This window comes from Chaetodon auriga, chromosome 21 (assembly GCF_051107435.1).
Source record: "Chaetodon auriga isolate fChaAug3 chromosome 21, fChaAug3.hap1, whole genome shotgun sequence".
In the NCBI taxonomy this organism is placed as follows: Eukaryota; Metazoa; Chordata; class Actinopteri; order Chaetodontiformes; family Chaetodontidae; genus Chaetodon; species Chaetodon auriga.
In genome coordinates, this window is record NC_135094.1 from 8,805,987 (window position 1) to 8,821,278 (window position 15,292).

The 15,292-nt window shown below is 41.0% G+C and overlaps 3 protein-coding genes across 4 annotated transcripts in view; all 3 read right to left on the reverse strand.

Annotated features, from left to right (window-relative positions):
• Positions 1-557: 557 nt before the first annotated feature.
• Positions 558-4,477, reverse strand: LOC143340173 (solute carrier family 22 member 13-like). The gene is made up of 10 exons (XM_076761828.1): positions 4,103-4,477; positions 3,858-3,961; positions 3,164-3,318; positions 2,513-2,684; positions 2,274-2,394; positions 2,099-2,193; positions 1,782-1,996; positions 1,556-1,664; positions 748-942; positions 558-618 (listed from the first exon to the last, which is right to left on the reverse strand). The coding sequence occupies exons 1-10, from the start codon at positions 4,475-4,477 to the stop codon at positions 564-566; spliced, it is 1,596 nt and encodes a 531-aa protein (XP_076617943.1). The 3' UTR covers positions 558-563.
• A 1,837-nt stretch (positions 4,478-6,314) lies between these two features.
• LOC143339878 (solute carrier family 22 member 13-like) lies at positions 6,315-10,114 on the reverse strand. The gene is made up of 10 exons (XM_076761405.1): positions 9,717-10,114; positions 9,006-9,109; positions 8,705-8,859; positions 7,960-8,131; positions 7,719-7,839; positions 7,543-7,637; positions 7,249-7,463; positions 6,879-6,987; positions 6,590-6,778; positions 6,315-6,494 (listed from the first exon to the last, which is right to left on the reverse strand). Exons 1-10 carry the CDS (start codon positions 10,089-10,091, stop codon positions 6,428-6,430), a joined length of 1,602 nt encoding a protein of 533 aa, XP_076617520.1. The 5' UTR covers positions 10,092-10,114; the 3' UTR covers positions 6,315-6,427.
• Positions 10,115-12,463: 2,349 nt separating this feature from the next.
• Positions 12,464-15,292, reverse strand: part of oxsr1b (oxidative stress responsive kinase 1b) — a 40,673-nt gene continuing 37,844 nt past the window's right edge. For both annotated transcript variants that reach the window (XM_076761403.1, XM_076761404.1), the window contains exon 18: positions 12,464-14,992. In XM_076761403.1, coding sequence (XP_076617518.1) covers positions 14,912-14,992 — 81 coding nt within the window. In that variant the 3' untranslated portion in view covers positions 12,464-14,911. The remainder of the gene's footprint in view (positions 14,993-15,292) is intronic.

Genomic DNA, 15,292 nt, shown 5'->3' on the forward strand with positions numbered 1-15,292 from the left:
CATTTTTAACACAGTGGCGTTTGTACAATGAGCTTCATAGTGCAGAGAGATGAGAGAAATGACAGAATGAATGCAAATCACATGTTCAAAAGAATGTACAAGTGGCAAAATACTCCCTTTATATACATACAGGTTCAAACAAACGGCAGCAAACATGCAGGTGTGCCCTTTTGGACTTGGTTTTCTGACAGTCTGCCAGGTGCTGACTTGCATTGAGCGGCTGCGTCTGTCTCATATAGATGTGCGTAAATACAGTGTCTTCATATTTTGTTCATATGTTGTCAATCGTATGTTGGGAACAGAACACAAACTTATGTGATTTAAGGAACAGAACCATTTGTGAGAATAAATCAACTTCCAATAAACTTCTAGCTATAAAAACACTAATAAAAATAAAACAAACTATCATTTTAAAATGAAATGAAACAAAATCCTTCAATAATGTTTGACCCTTAATTCCTGATTACTGCATCCTAAACTGTAAACTTAAAACTTCACAGCTTTTATACACGTGAATAAATAAGGAAAAAGAGAAACTACAAACTTTTGATTATGCTTACAAATTACAGTTTTTCCTCTGCAGTAATTTGCTCAGCAGTGTATTCGCTCTGTGGTTCTCTGAAATCAAAAATAGATGACAATACAGAATTATTTACACTTAAAACAATTCAATTTACTTCAGCTTTATTTCAGACTCAGAGGTCCATATCAGTATAAAAATAATCCACATGCAGCATTTATACTCACTTGTCCTCAGTGTGATCTTGAAGTTCAACATTGAGGGTTTCAGGCAGTAGCAAACTGAAACCACCAGCAGCAATGGGGATGATGCCATATATCAGCATGGGGATGGTGTAGTGGTAGACCTCCAGCAGCCTGATCAGTGGAGCGAGGATGCCCCCCACGCGAGCACACATGGAGTTTAGACCAACACCGCTGTGCCTGCGAGAATTTAGATTTAGACTTTAGATCACGCTAATTATACCATACTTAATAAGTATATAAAAAAACAAGGTACCTATATGTGTGTGTATGAGAACATATAGGTGTGTGTGTTGAATCTGCTCTTAGATATTTTTGACATTACTGGATATCTATTGAATCATTTTATTGCTGTGTAAGAAGTAAACTTATCATTTAAAAAGTTTTTAAGTACAGAGTACTTATTGTTATTAAAATAGTGTACAGTGTTCACCCCTTTTTCACCGTAATTATGTATACTCACATTGTTTAAGGGTGGTCTAACCCTGTTTTCACTGTAGTTAGTAACTTGGCAAATGGGCTTTAAAGTGGTCTGTTGTTCGCAATACTAGCAGTAATTACTATGTAGTTACAGAGTATTGCTGCTGTCAAGCGAAGCAGTCTTTTGTTTGCCCCATTTTTAAGGTAATTACCAGTAAATATTCTGACTTTATTATGTAGCATTGTTTGTTGCAGTATGATGACACAGTGCAGTCTATCACCACAAAATGCATCAAACTGAATGCTGAAACGGATCAGTGTTAAGAAGATTTTATGCCATCATCATGAACAGCAGCAGAAAGAGTGACGTTACCTTAAAACAGTCGGGTATAATTCAGCAGCATAAACGTAGGCTGTGCTGAAAGCGGCAGTAGCAGCAAACTTCCCCAGTACGGCAATGGTCGTTCCCACCTCTGGAAGATCTGATGGGTAAAACACATATTTGAAAAGTGGATACTGTGCCTGTTACATGAACACTGAACAACTGACACCTTTACTACGAATGCTTTCAGACGATAGAAACAAGGTTTTGAAAGTACCATTTGGGACAGCAAGGACAAAAAGGCAAGCAGCACCCCCAGCAAACAGAAAGCTTGCTTGACATATTTTTCTTCCAAAGCGCTGAATTAGAGCCAAACCACCCAAGTTTGCAGGAACTTCGACGAGACCAAAGATGAACTGCGTGAGGTAGATGTTCAGGCCAAAACTGCCAACATTCAGGCTCAGTCCATAATATAGAAGACTTACTGCAAACCTAGTGTCAGAGTTTGGAGAGACAGCATTCCAACTTATTACACATCATTACTGAACATCACTGATGTGACATGTAGAATTATATCAGTTAAAGAGGACACACCAGTCAAAGCCCATTATGAGGGTGCGTTTTCTCAAATACGATATTCGGAAGATGTCCAACATGTTTCTTCTTTTCGGTGAGGCCTCCATCTCAAGCTAAACAAAAAAAGTACTGTTTTAGAAAATATTTGGGTTTACTATATTTACGTGGTTAAAGTGTGTCTGGTGCAGCTCACCTTGTCCAGGTGATCATCTGTGATTGTCCTTCTATTCACCCTGGCTGCCCTCAAAAGCTGCTTTTTTGCCTCCTCCGACTTGCCTTGGGTCACGAGCCAGCGTGCTGATTCTGGGAGAAGCCTATTAGAGCACAGGTTCAAAATCACAAAGTATGATCTACATAGTACTTTTATAACCTTGTGATGTTTTTGGCAACTAGCGCTAGATGAACTTGTATGGTCAGATTACAGCTGCTGACCAGTAGAATAGTCCCAGAACGAGGAGAAGAGGGCTGAAGAGCACCAGCTGCAGGATCCTCCAGTTGGGGATTAAATATGCAACGCCAGACAACACCATCAGTCCAGTAGAGAAAGAGATTACGATGAACATCGTGCAAATCGCAGCCTTAGTGGGATCAGTCCACTCCACCGCTGTATGACAGACATGGGTTGCACATATTTTATTTCAGTGGTCACAGCAGTGTTTCATTTGTATCGTATTACCGGCATGATTTTTAAACATAATATTTTACATCACATTTTGCTTTATTTTAAGGGATCATATCAAGATTTTTTGGTTAGTGCTTGGTCATGCTTTGGTTAGTCTGCTACAAACAAACAGCATACTTTACATTAATTTTTCCAGATTTTTGATTGTGTTTTTCTGTGTTCCAGACAGCCACTGGATTCACATTTGTTTTTGGAGGGAAAAATGGGAGGCGGACTCCCTCCATGTCACATTCATGCGCATAATTATATAGCTCTAATGATGTTATATTGCCTTTAATTTTCTCTAGTGAGGCAATATCACTAAGTATACAAATGGACGATAATGTGAATCTAAATTAGTCAATAAGGCAACAGCAATAATAATAATAATAATAATAGAACCCTGGAAAAAATAGACCTACCCATCACAGATGTGTTCATGACAAGGACAGCACTTGAAGTCCCGGAGAAAAATTTGAGAACTATATAAACATAGATATTGGGCGAGAAAGCAGTACCCACTCCGAACAGCAGCGGGATGGAGAGAGAAAGCAGGATTGCAAAGCGTCGCCCAAACCTACAAAAAAAAAAGGACAAAGAGCATGTTTCCAGTTCTTTAAAGGGGCATAATATTGAGTTAGATCCTTCTCTGTATTCTTCACATCTTTATATTTTTTTTATTCATGTTCATTGCAATAACATTATTGTGATTATTAGACATTGATAATAACAATACTCATGATGAATAGAATGATGTCTCTACTTTGTAGTAAAATCACAGAAACTCCTCACGAGGGAGTGGAGATATTATAGGTAATTACTAAACCATTTTCATTCCCAGGTCATTAAATACTGACGTTTTTCATGTCCCTCTGCACCTTATATAGATAAGGTACCCTTTTCAATCTGTATGAGAAGCCTGCCAGAAAGCCTTTCATATATGTGGTCAACATCGTGAAAGGGTCACAGTTTGGTTTAGGTTGAGGCACCAAAATGACAGGAAAAGATCATGGTTTTGGTTGTGTGTTTACATATGTGATGTAATTATGTTACGTAAGATAAGTTCAAATGTCGGTATCTGGTGAACCAGGCAGGAGAACGGTCTCCTGTTTATACCTGTCAGAAATTGCCCCATAGGATAGTGCTCCAACCAGAACTCCTGCCATGAAGATGGACTGTGACACCTCAATCAAACCACTGTCGTCACAAACCAGATCAAACTGAAAAAAGACGAAAGGAGAGAAAGACAAATAAATAAATAAAAGACAGTACTGAAAGCTAAAAACCCAATACACAGCACTGAGGGACCCTGACAGGTCTGCAAACCGCAGACAAGTTAATTAAGATATCCCTTTGTTTACCTCTGTCACAATGCTGGAACCTCCTCTGGGTGTCTCATAGTCCCATCCATTTTCGCATCCAGTTGTGCTGTTAATCCCATATTTTTTAATGCTTTCCAAATCCCAATCCACAGGTGTGAACATTTCACAGCTTTCATACTCTCCGTCATTGTTCACTGGGAGGGTGAGATTTCTCTGTTCCTGAATCGGCAGTTTGGTTCCATTTGCCAAGATCCAGTCTGTGTTGCAGTGATGTGGGAAGTTCAAACCTGTAAACACCTGGCTGATCACATCAAAAGCAGCAAACAAATTGGGGATGCATAGTGCAGCCACTAGTTGTTTCTGAAATAAACCAAACTCCCCGATCTCCTTCAGGATCTGTCCGAAGCTGCTCATTTTGATATGTGGCTGCGCGCTTCCTCATCAAAGTGCTGTGTGAGGTATGAACGAGCCCAGCTCTAAGCATTATAGGTGAATATATCTGATCATGCGTATTAATCTTTAATCCATGACAGTCCAAGAGTTTCATATTACACTCACAGTTTATTTGGTTTAATTTTCCAGTTGGGAAAAACAGCTTCCAGCTGTTGTAAAACTGTCAACAAAACAATAAAATGGGCAATAATACAAACAGTGGTCATTATGTATTATGGCATTTACCTTCATCTTTTATTAGAGTAAAATGTTGTCGCTGTTCCATTCCAATCCCCATTGTAAAATCTGGGATAGGCAAACTAATAAACTATGCATCAACACAGATCATGACCATTCCTCCACTTTAAGGACAACACAGGTCACACAGCGTGCTCACGTGGGAGGAACGGAAAATAAAGGCAATAACAAGGGAAAACAAATTATAGGATAGAAATCTCACAGAAAATAAAATCCAGAAACCCAAATCCAGAGCCAATGACAACAGGATGCAACCATTAACTTGGTTTGGGACATGCTGATGGCGAGTAAATTACTCGGCTAGATTCAGAGAAACGCTCTGCATGCTTGAGATGGATGGCAAATGAAGAATCTCATACCTACAGCTGATGTATCTGCCAACCACAGGTCCTCTTACTGGCTCCAACAGACCATAATAGGTACAGCTTGAATGACTGTGTCATTATTTTACCAAGAACACCTGCCAGCATATGGTAGTTTCTTACTTTCAAGGGCTAGCTAACTTCCTTAATTTGTGGGCTAGAAGTTACATTTAGAAATGACCCCACCATGAGAAAGTTTTGCTGAAGTACACTAACGTATGAGGCTTTGCTCTTGGCCTTCTTCACGGATCATTTGTTGTTAAGGCTACTGACTTTTTCTAAGCTATAGCCTCAAGCGTTGACAACACATATATGGATGTTTTCTAAAGCGAACATTTTCCATCATTTTCCAAAATAAATCCGTACACAAAGGAAAGAAATGACTTCACAAATGCTCCATTTTTACCATTTCATGTACACACAGATGCACAGAAACCGGAGCGTTGCAAAATCTCCATATAGACGTCATCAAGGCTGTCCGAGCCGAGTTAGCATGATATCATCAGAATAACAATCAGCTTTAGCTGTTGTGGCATCACAAGGGGGCATGTGGCAGAAGTGGCCTCACCACTCAGACAGGTGTGGGTGCTTAAGCCACCTAATTGAAGCAGGACTGGAGGGAAGGAAGCAAAAAGGGGGGCAGATGGACAGAGCGCACACGGCTGTGAGGAGCTGGGCGACCAGACTTTGAAGAGAGCACGACCGTTCAGAAACATACCTGAGTGTCGAGGAAATGTTCAGGTGGAAGACAACAACATTTTTATGTTGCCGTCTTGTGTCGTTGATGTTGGGGGCAGAACTCCATGACAGGAACATTACACACACTTCATGCAGAGTTGTACTGCATGATACATATAAATCCACCAGTTCTCAAGAGAAATATCTTGGTCTTTTTGCTGCTAAGTGTTCCTCTGTGTTCACCAGCCAGTTGCTAACTCACAGCTCAAAGATGAACAAACTTAACAGAGATAGTTATACTGTGCTATGACATATCAAAGCATCTATTCCCATTTTCTATAATGAGCTACACTTGACTTGTAGCAACTGAAATACATACAGAGGGAATATATTCATAATATATTCAACAATTAAAATGATGAGAAACAAACCAGTAAGTGCAAAGTGAATACACACATATATAATTTAATATACTGTACATACAAATCCCAGTTATCAAACAGTGTATAACATCTGTAGCGTTGTTTAAAAGTGCAACATGATTCAGCTGAAGCTTTACATTTCGGTGACCAGTTATCAGTTGTGAGCAGCAAACGATATGAAAAAATGGTGAAAACCATTATGTCCATATAAATTACATTTTTGTGCTCTTTCCTGAGTTCAAGCAGGATCCCGTCACATCAGTCCTGTTCTCAGGGTTTCTGAAATTAAAAACAAGAAGGCATTTATATAGAGATGCTTTGAGTTTCCTGTAAGCAAAGTAAGGCCTCTGTTGTGAGAGCGTCCATCAACTCACGTGGCATGATCCTGGAGTTTAACATTGAGGGTTTCCGGCAGGAATAAGCAGAAACCTGAGGCGACAATGGGGACAATGCCATATATCAGCATCGGGATGGTGTGATGGTAGACTTCCAGGAGCCTGATCAGTGGAGCGAGGATGCCCGCCACGCGAGCACACATGGAGTTTAGACCTACACCATTCTGCCTGCCAGTGAAGACAAAGCACTTATAAGCAACCACATTGCATGTATTTTCTGCAAATATTAAGTGAAATCATTTTACCTCTGGGACATTACCTACCTTACCTTAGAGTGGTGGGATACAGTTCTGCAGTATAAACATAGATTATGGAGAAACTGGAAGTGGCAGCAAATTTTCCCACTACAGCTATGACTGTTATCACGACAGGAAGGTCTGAAGGACAAATAAATAATAACACATTTGTGACACATAGAAATTAAACATACTGTACATGGCAGAATGCAGTGCATGTGTATGGATGTGCATTGAATCTGTGTGCATAGAATGTATCTTCAGGTGCAGCAAGGCTCACAAGGCCAATAACAATTTTCTTAAATGTGATGTTTTCATTAATGTGGTGGGTGTCCCAGTTCTCAGGGATCAAGGAAATGTTCAAGTCAGCCTACAACAGACTGCCGTTATTAAACTAAGTACCTTTTGGAATTGCAAGAATCGCAAGACATGCACAGCCTCCAAATGACAGGACCCCTGCTTGACACATTTTCCTCCCAAAGCGCTGGATGAGAGGCAAAGAGCCCAGACGCGCAGGGATTTCAACTAGACCAAAGATGAACTGTGTGAGGTAGATATCCAGACCGAAATTTCCAACATTCAGGCTCAGTCCGTAATACGTCAGGCTTGTTCCAAACCTGTTAACAGAATGGAGGAGATGCCTTCAGCGCAGCTACAAAGACACGGCTCAACATGGTGGTCATGGCTGACACTCACCAGACGTAGCTCATGATGACAGCGCGTTTTTTCAGATACGACACCCTGAAGATGTCCAATATGCTTCCTCTTTTGGATGGAGCCTCATCGTCCAGCTGAACAATGTAGGTGTCATTTTTTAGACGGTGTATATTTAGTCAAGAGCTTTATTGTGTTTGATTTCTGATGCAGGTTACCTTTTCTAGCAGATCTTCTGGGACCTTCCTCCCGTTCACCTTGGCTGCTCTCTGGATCTCCTTTATGGCCCCCTCCTTCCTGCCCTGGGTGATGAGCCAACGAGCTGACTCTGGAAGAATCCTAATGAGATGTAGGTCCGTGATCAGCTATAATGTGTGCTTAATTGCATTTTTTCTATAGCTATAATGGAGATTAGTATCTAAAACATTAAATTCTAGTCTGGCCTGAGAGGCTGCTTACCAGTAGAAGATTCCCAGCACAAGGACAAGAGGGCTGAAGAGCACCAGCTGCAAGATCCTCCAGTTGCGGATCAAATAGGCAATGCCAGACAATATCATCAGTCCGATAGGGTAAAAAGAGTGGCAGATGATGGTGCAGAGAGCAAACTTGGAGGAATCACTCCACTCACCACCTTCAAAGCAATAATACAGACAGAAATAGCATCAGTTCAGTCACATTTTTTTTTTTAAAGTTAGCATGTGAAACTTCATACGAAGTACTCCCATTACTGGTCATTTCAATTTTGACAACATTCAGTTAAATGTATGTACGCTTCTGTGGTGAAGAAGTAAGATCAGCGCAGTGCATGCCACACACAACAACGCAACACATCTGCAATGCAACACAAGGCACGCACATTGCAAATGTCGATCATAGTTCAGGTCTGAATGTGCATGTGTTAGTTTGAATTTAGGAGACCCAGGCATGCCAGGAAATAATCAAATTTGTTATATCACCATATGTTCTGCGGTAGATCACAGTTCATCCCTGCAAGTCAACTGTCATTCTATTGGCAATGCAACCACTACATACCAGGAATTTCACTCATGTTTAAACACTGCAGTCAATGTAGTTGCAACGGGGGAAAAAGACAATAGTTCAATGCTAAAGAATAAGTTAAGTAGAGCAAAAAATATAAAATAAACAATATATACAAAGAATGATGAGGCAATAAACAACATGTACAAATGAGATGTGGCCCTACCAATCACAAAGACATTAACCAAAATGCCTGAAACGGCGATGCCACCCAAAAACTTCACAACCATGTAAAAATAGATGTTGGGTGAGAAACCAGAACTGACGCCAAACACCAGCAGCAGGAGGAGTGAAAGCAGGACCACAAAGCGTCGGCCAAACCTGCAAAGAGAAAAGGTGAGACACATGAGAACCTTTCCCTCATATAAGATCAGCTTGTTTGATCTTTTCAGCAGCTGTATGAGCATGAATGCAGGCAGAATCATGAGTGTCATGGACATGGAGTAAAGGTGGGAGTGAACATGTACCTGTCCGCCATCGGCCCCATCATCAGCGCTCCCACCAGAAGACCGGCCATGTAGATGGACTGTGATGCTTCGATCAAACTGCTTCTGTCACACACCAGGTTGAACTGTCAACAGGGAGGATGATGAAAGGAGGAGAAAACCAAAGACAACATCGAACCAAGTTCTGCTTTCCTCAGCTGCTATTTGAAAATTTGAAAAACTGACAATTAAAACGTTTAATTGTGGTTTGGAATACTTTATCACACCAGACAAGTGAATCCACAGAGTGCTGGTATGGTGGCTCAGGAGCAGCAAAAAGTCAACAACTGATACAACACACAAAGCAGCTGCCTCACCCCTTGATTCAATGGAACATCCTCTATATTAACATTCCTTTTAACACTTGAAAAATGTAACCCGACAATAAAATAATCACAAGAAATAAGAAGTACATTCAGTGGAAGAGTTAAGTGTCCAGTGTGTGGGATTTAGAGGATCTATTGTCCGAAATGAAATATTCATTCATGTAGAATCTACAGTAGCCCAGATTGGACAAACCAAACACTGGCTCTAGAAAGCACCTTTTGTGCTTTCCATGTTTTTTACGGCCACTGTAGGGACAGTGAGGCGAACTGTACTCAGCTGGTTGCAGTCTTCTTCCTCACTGCTAGATGTCGCTACATCCTACACACTGGACCTTTAAGTGTCTTGCTCTGTTAGTGAATCTCTTACCTCCGTCAAAATGCTGGAGGCACCTTTGGGTGCCTCAAAGTCGGATCCATTCATGCATCCGCTCGTATCGTTAATCCCGTAGGTTTTAATTGTTTCCAAATCCCAATCCACAGGTGTGAACATTTTACAAGTTTCATACTTCCCATCCTCGTTCACTGGGAGGGTGAGATTTCTCCGTTCCTCAGCTGTCAGGTTGGACCCAAGTTCTAAGATCCAATCAGTGTTGCAGTGATGTGGGAAGCTCAAACCCACAAACACTTGACCAATGACATCGAAAGCGGTAAAGATACTGGGGATGCATAGCGCAGCCACTAAACGTTTCTGAAACAAACCAAACTCCCCGATCTCCTTCAGGATCTGGTCAAAGCTGCTCATATTGGTATCCAAATGTGCCCGGAGTGCAGCGTGGGACAGAGAAGAGTCGGGCTTTAAGCAACATCCAGCCGCACTCAGTCAACTTGACTCTCCTCCTGCAAGTTAATGTTTAAACTGACATGGACAGTGCCTTTATGACTGCTGCCAAGTTGCTAACAAACAGACTAACGAAGTATTAAAAAGTGACAAGTCAGGATGCCTCAGGCTGAAGTCCAGCACATGGTCAGATGGCTTTCTGCAGATGCTCTTATGTTGTGCAATTTAACAAAAGGTCCGATTTTAATGACAGGCTTTCTCGATGCATCATTGTGGCTTTTAGATCACTACGATGGCTAATTTTCTCAACCACATTCTGCACTTACACAAAGAGTGGCGCTCAAATGCATGGATGTTCAGCCTCGGTCTCACAGTTAGCAGCCGTTAGTCCGATTGGTCACAAACAGGACGAGCCAGAAGCCCCTGGAAAGTAAAACTCAACATTTCCCTAAATAAAGTCAAAAAATAGAAAAGACAAAAGGCAATCCTTTTGCTGCAATTAACGGATCCTGTCTGCGCTTTCCTTTCAACGGCAACGGCACAGAAACCAGTAGCACAGTTGTTTTCCAGCAGCAGCGCACCAGTGGCCATGTCTCATTTTCTCTGTATGTCGAGAGCACACAGTAAAATGTGATGCATGAGAATAAATATCTGGAGGTCCTGAGCAAAGTCAGGAGAACAGACAGTTGAGAAACAAACATCCACGTCCAATCAGGATGAAGAATGAGAAAGTCTTCAGGCACCTACTTTTACAGGTTAGTTCAATGTTAGCTTTGAATTTGCCTTCCTTTTTGTCAATTTCAAACTTTGCACTTCGGGGCCACCGCAGCAACAAGCTGCAAACACTTGACGAGTAGTTAAATAACACAGTAACGTGACATGGCCACAGAGGCCAAAGACCCCCGGCTCCTATGGAATCCTACACAGAGAGCACTTAGACCTGATTATATCAATATGTTTGTCCTCCACAACATTTGATCGAATGCTTTTTCTCCTTCTTGTACCAAGATCAACAAAGTATACTAAAAAAATAGACGTAGGGAAGCAGCCACTGGTCCCCTGACTTTACATCCTTGGCCCACACTCGTTTGAAGCCGCGGATCAGGTTCAGTCATTCCTGTCCAGTCTGAGGCATTAGGGAAAACTAGAGATCACACCAATCAATCAATGAGCAGTACCCAGTGCCGTACGCAGTAATGCAGTAATCAGTACTGGGTACTCGTGGGTCAGAGTGTTGAGGGGCACCGTGACTGGTGTTGAGGTCTTGTGAGTGGCATGAAAGGACTACAGCTAGCATTTTGTTATATAACCCTGTGTTGTAAAATGATAATAAGTGAACTGTGAACCTTTACAAGACACTGAGGCTCAAACAATGTGGTGCAACATGGGAACTGTAGGGTTTTTGAAGCTTGATCCATACGAGGGCCTAACAGGATATCTGCCCATCTGCTTCACTGATTTTGACTATTTTTAAGGATTCTGTGTCTTGAAAGTCCCCCAGCTTTATGAGAGAGCTATACTGAATGGCTGGAGGGTCGTTTGAATGTCTAGAAAGCAGAAAATGACTTTCTCTGGGTGAAAGCGTCGTCAAAGGACAGCTGTGGTCACACTGGAAGATAGTGAGGGCCATAAAGCTGAAGGCAGTGACAGCGAATGTAAGGATTACTACTTGAAATACAACTTTAAGAAGAGAGAGACAACACGAGTGAAGACGACAGACCGCATAGAAAACATTTATCCATTTACAGGAACAGCTTACTCTCAATGACAAGTAATGATGTACATAAAAAACAGAAAGTGCCAAGAGGTGGCTGATATGCTCATTCTTTATTGATTAAAAATAATCAAGAGAAACATGCTTTGAACTCCAAAACGATCCAAAAAAAAAAAAAAAAAAAAAAAAAAAGGGCAAATGAAAGAATGAAAGAACTGAAAACAGGTGGAAAATTCAAATATATTACAGCCTTGATGAGTTATTGCCTGGACAAAAGGTTTTTTTTTGTTTGTTTGTTTGTTTTTTTTTTGCCAGTCATCTGTTCAGTTGCTACAGCTTCGTTAGACTACATGGAAGCAGGACAGAGGAGACAGCTGGAGAAAGGATGAGAACAAAGCCATCAGAGCTTCAACTCTGTGAGAAGCAGGGCTCAATCTATGCAACACACACACACACATACACACACACACACTCTCTCAGGGCTCATACACACTTATCCTGTCCTTGTCTGCTGTCAGCTGCAGACTAAACCAGGTAAATGGCACCAAATACTGCAGTTCAGAAACTGAAGAGTAACATGGGGTTGCTGACTTTGTTGCGCCCCTTTGAGGAGAACACTGGGTCGACACACCTGTTTATCTTTATTTCAGGTATCTTCACGTGTAACAAGAACTACATTTCAAAGACACTGAAAATCTGAATCAAAACCTTGACATTATGTCAAAAAAAAAAAAGAAAAGGAAAAAAAGAAAAAGAAACACTTGGTCATTTTCAATTTAAGGCGAGCGTAAAATTTAACAAGTCAAAATACAAAGATTTCCTCTTAACATTTGATCTGCAAGCAAAAAAAAAAAATTCATTCATTTTCATTTAATATGGCATCTGGAGGGTTATGACATTATCACATCACCAAATTAAACAGTAAAACCTTGCTGGCGTTTCAGATCTACACATTAGAGCAGAGTGTTTAATGAACCTGCCGCCGGCGCCAGTAACTGCGAGATGCACATTCATTATAAAACATCCAGAGTGCGGTGGAGGATGTCACATCTGTACTGATGAGGACCCTTTTCATCCGAATCCAAAACACATCTCTGATCGTTCAAAATGTCTACAATCATAGCTGAGCTGCTTCGAAACTGCAGGACGTAAAATCTTCATTTTAGCCGTTTTAAAAATTATTAGCAAGTGATAACACAGCTGTTTGACGTCAGATGAGGGTTAAAGTAAGTACTGTAAACAGCCTCCACTTGGTGTTATTAAGTACTGGAGACAAATTTGCTGCACAGCTTGAAATTTGGGGGAATTTAAGGTGGACATGCAGTGCATCAGGACAGCTGTGGCTCCACAGTAAAGGATATTCAAACTTCTCAAAAGGCAAAAAACGAAAAGCGCCGTGAGTCAAGGTAAATGAGTCGAACATGACACACAGCACGTGACAGCATGTCCTGCAAAACCAGAGCGTTCGAAGCGAAAGCTGCAGTGTCGTCGTCTTCCTTCACGCAGCGCTACAACCCACGATCGTGTCATAGGACAGAAAAAAGGCCAAGAGTGAAACACACGGTATAAAAACAAATCAAAGCCAAATGTCATTATTTACAGACTAGAGGTTAAATCAAGTACTTGTGTTTCATCCACATAAACAAAAAAAAAAATGCACTTAAGTCTTTTTTTTTTCTTTTTTTTTTGTTAGAATTTGAGAAACTAATTCCAAACAGACACAAACTAATACCAACAGACAGACACATCTGCTCACAGGACACGTGTGGCTTCAGCTGCTCTTAAACTTTTTACTTCACTGCAGTTTCAACGAATGATCAGATTTACAAAAACTGGGTTTTCTGGTTTTCATGCTACATCGATTCTGAGTTCTGACAAGCACAAAGGTAAAAATCAAGAACAAACTCAGTGTTATCTTGCAATCCTTTTAGTATATATTGAAGCACTGTCTAATCTACATGTGTAATAATTTAAAACCAGCTCCATTAAGTCATCTTTTAATGCTGGCTGTATCAATATTTAAAAGGCTACAACTTCTTACTGTCAACAAATCCCACGAGAAGACAAAAAAATAACAACGAGCTGATCCGACTAAGTACTGTCTGCGTATCCTAACGAGGATACATTTATCCCTGCTGCTGGAAATACTAACGAGAGCACCAATTGTTGGTGTATTGATCCGCAGCTGAAAATAGTCCCCAAACAAATGCGCTATTTACTTTTCAGGAAATAACTTTGCCTTAAAAAAAAAACAATGAATTGTGACCCATTTTTGAAGATTTGTGCCTCCCATAGGAATGAATGGGCCAGAGGCAACGCAGGGTGGGGTCCGAAAGTATTGAGAGGCGGACTAACATGTTGGTGGTTTTGGTCTTTTCGTGGCATCTGTTGGCAATAAGAAGAATACAGACTCAAACTGTCCTTGTCCTTTGAAGACTGGTACTGCTGGGAGTGTTCACATCCTTCTTTTCTCACTCGTCGGTGAGAAAATGCTTCATGGTTCATTAGAGAAACGTGCCTAAAAGTTCATTTCTAGCCAGCTAAACGGGCTGCATCTTACCTCCTCTGAAGGCTAAAGTAAAAAGTTCGACACGAGCAACTGAGACCACATTTGTACACTTCAGACGACGTAATGCTCCATATGGTAACTGGGGACTTCCCCAAAAACGTGCATTCAGTAGTTCCGATGAATATAAGGCATTGTTACACTTATCAGGGTTCAAGGGCGTTAGTTCAGATTGTGCAAATGCATCACATATTAGAGAGAAAGAAATAACAGAATGCGGGAGACCAGAATGGTAAATGTTTGCTGTAGATACCTGCGTCCTTCTACATGTACGCTGTAAACGTTTCGAGTGATTCTTACACTGTACGCTCGGACACTTCAGCCGACCGCCCAATTCAACCAGGCGGCCTTGTATAATCCTATGGGTGACAAAACGGTACTGTTTTCTTTGGCAGTAGTGGTTTCTTTACGGCCATAGAAAGAAAAAATGCATTAAACTATTTTTTTTTTTTTTTTAATTTTCACATTTTTTAGGCAAGTCACGGTCCCAGGTAGAACAACAGTTTAACTAGTACTAATGCTGAGCTGAGCAAAGCCCATCAATTTGACGTCATCTGGTATTTCAGATCCCTCAATTCCAGAAGCCTGTGAAAACAAGAGGGGAAGAACGAAAAGCAGTGAGCGAAAATGACGTTTGAGCAGTGACACGTTATGTACAATAGCCTGATTTACACGTTTTCTTAAAATTGGCACATGAAAATGTGAATTTCTGGTGTTTCCACTACTGTTATTTGAACATTAGCAGTTGTTTGGCTGAGATAAGGTGTATGTGACCATCAAAGCATTGCAGAGGAAGAGGACGCAACCACATGACGTCATTAAAAGAGCTCCAGTCAAACCTCAAATGATGGAAAAAATGTAGAAAACACGGTGGAAATACATCAT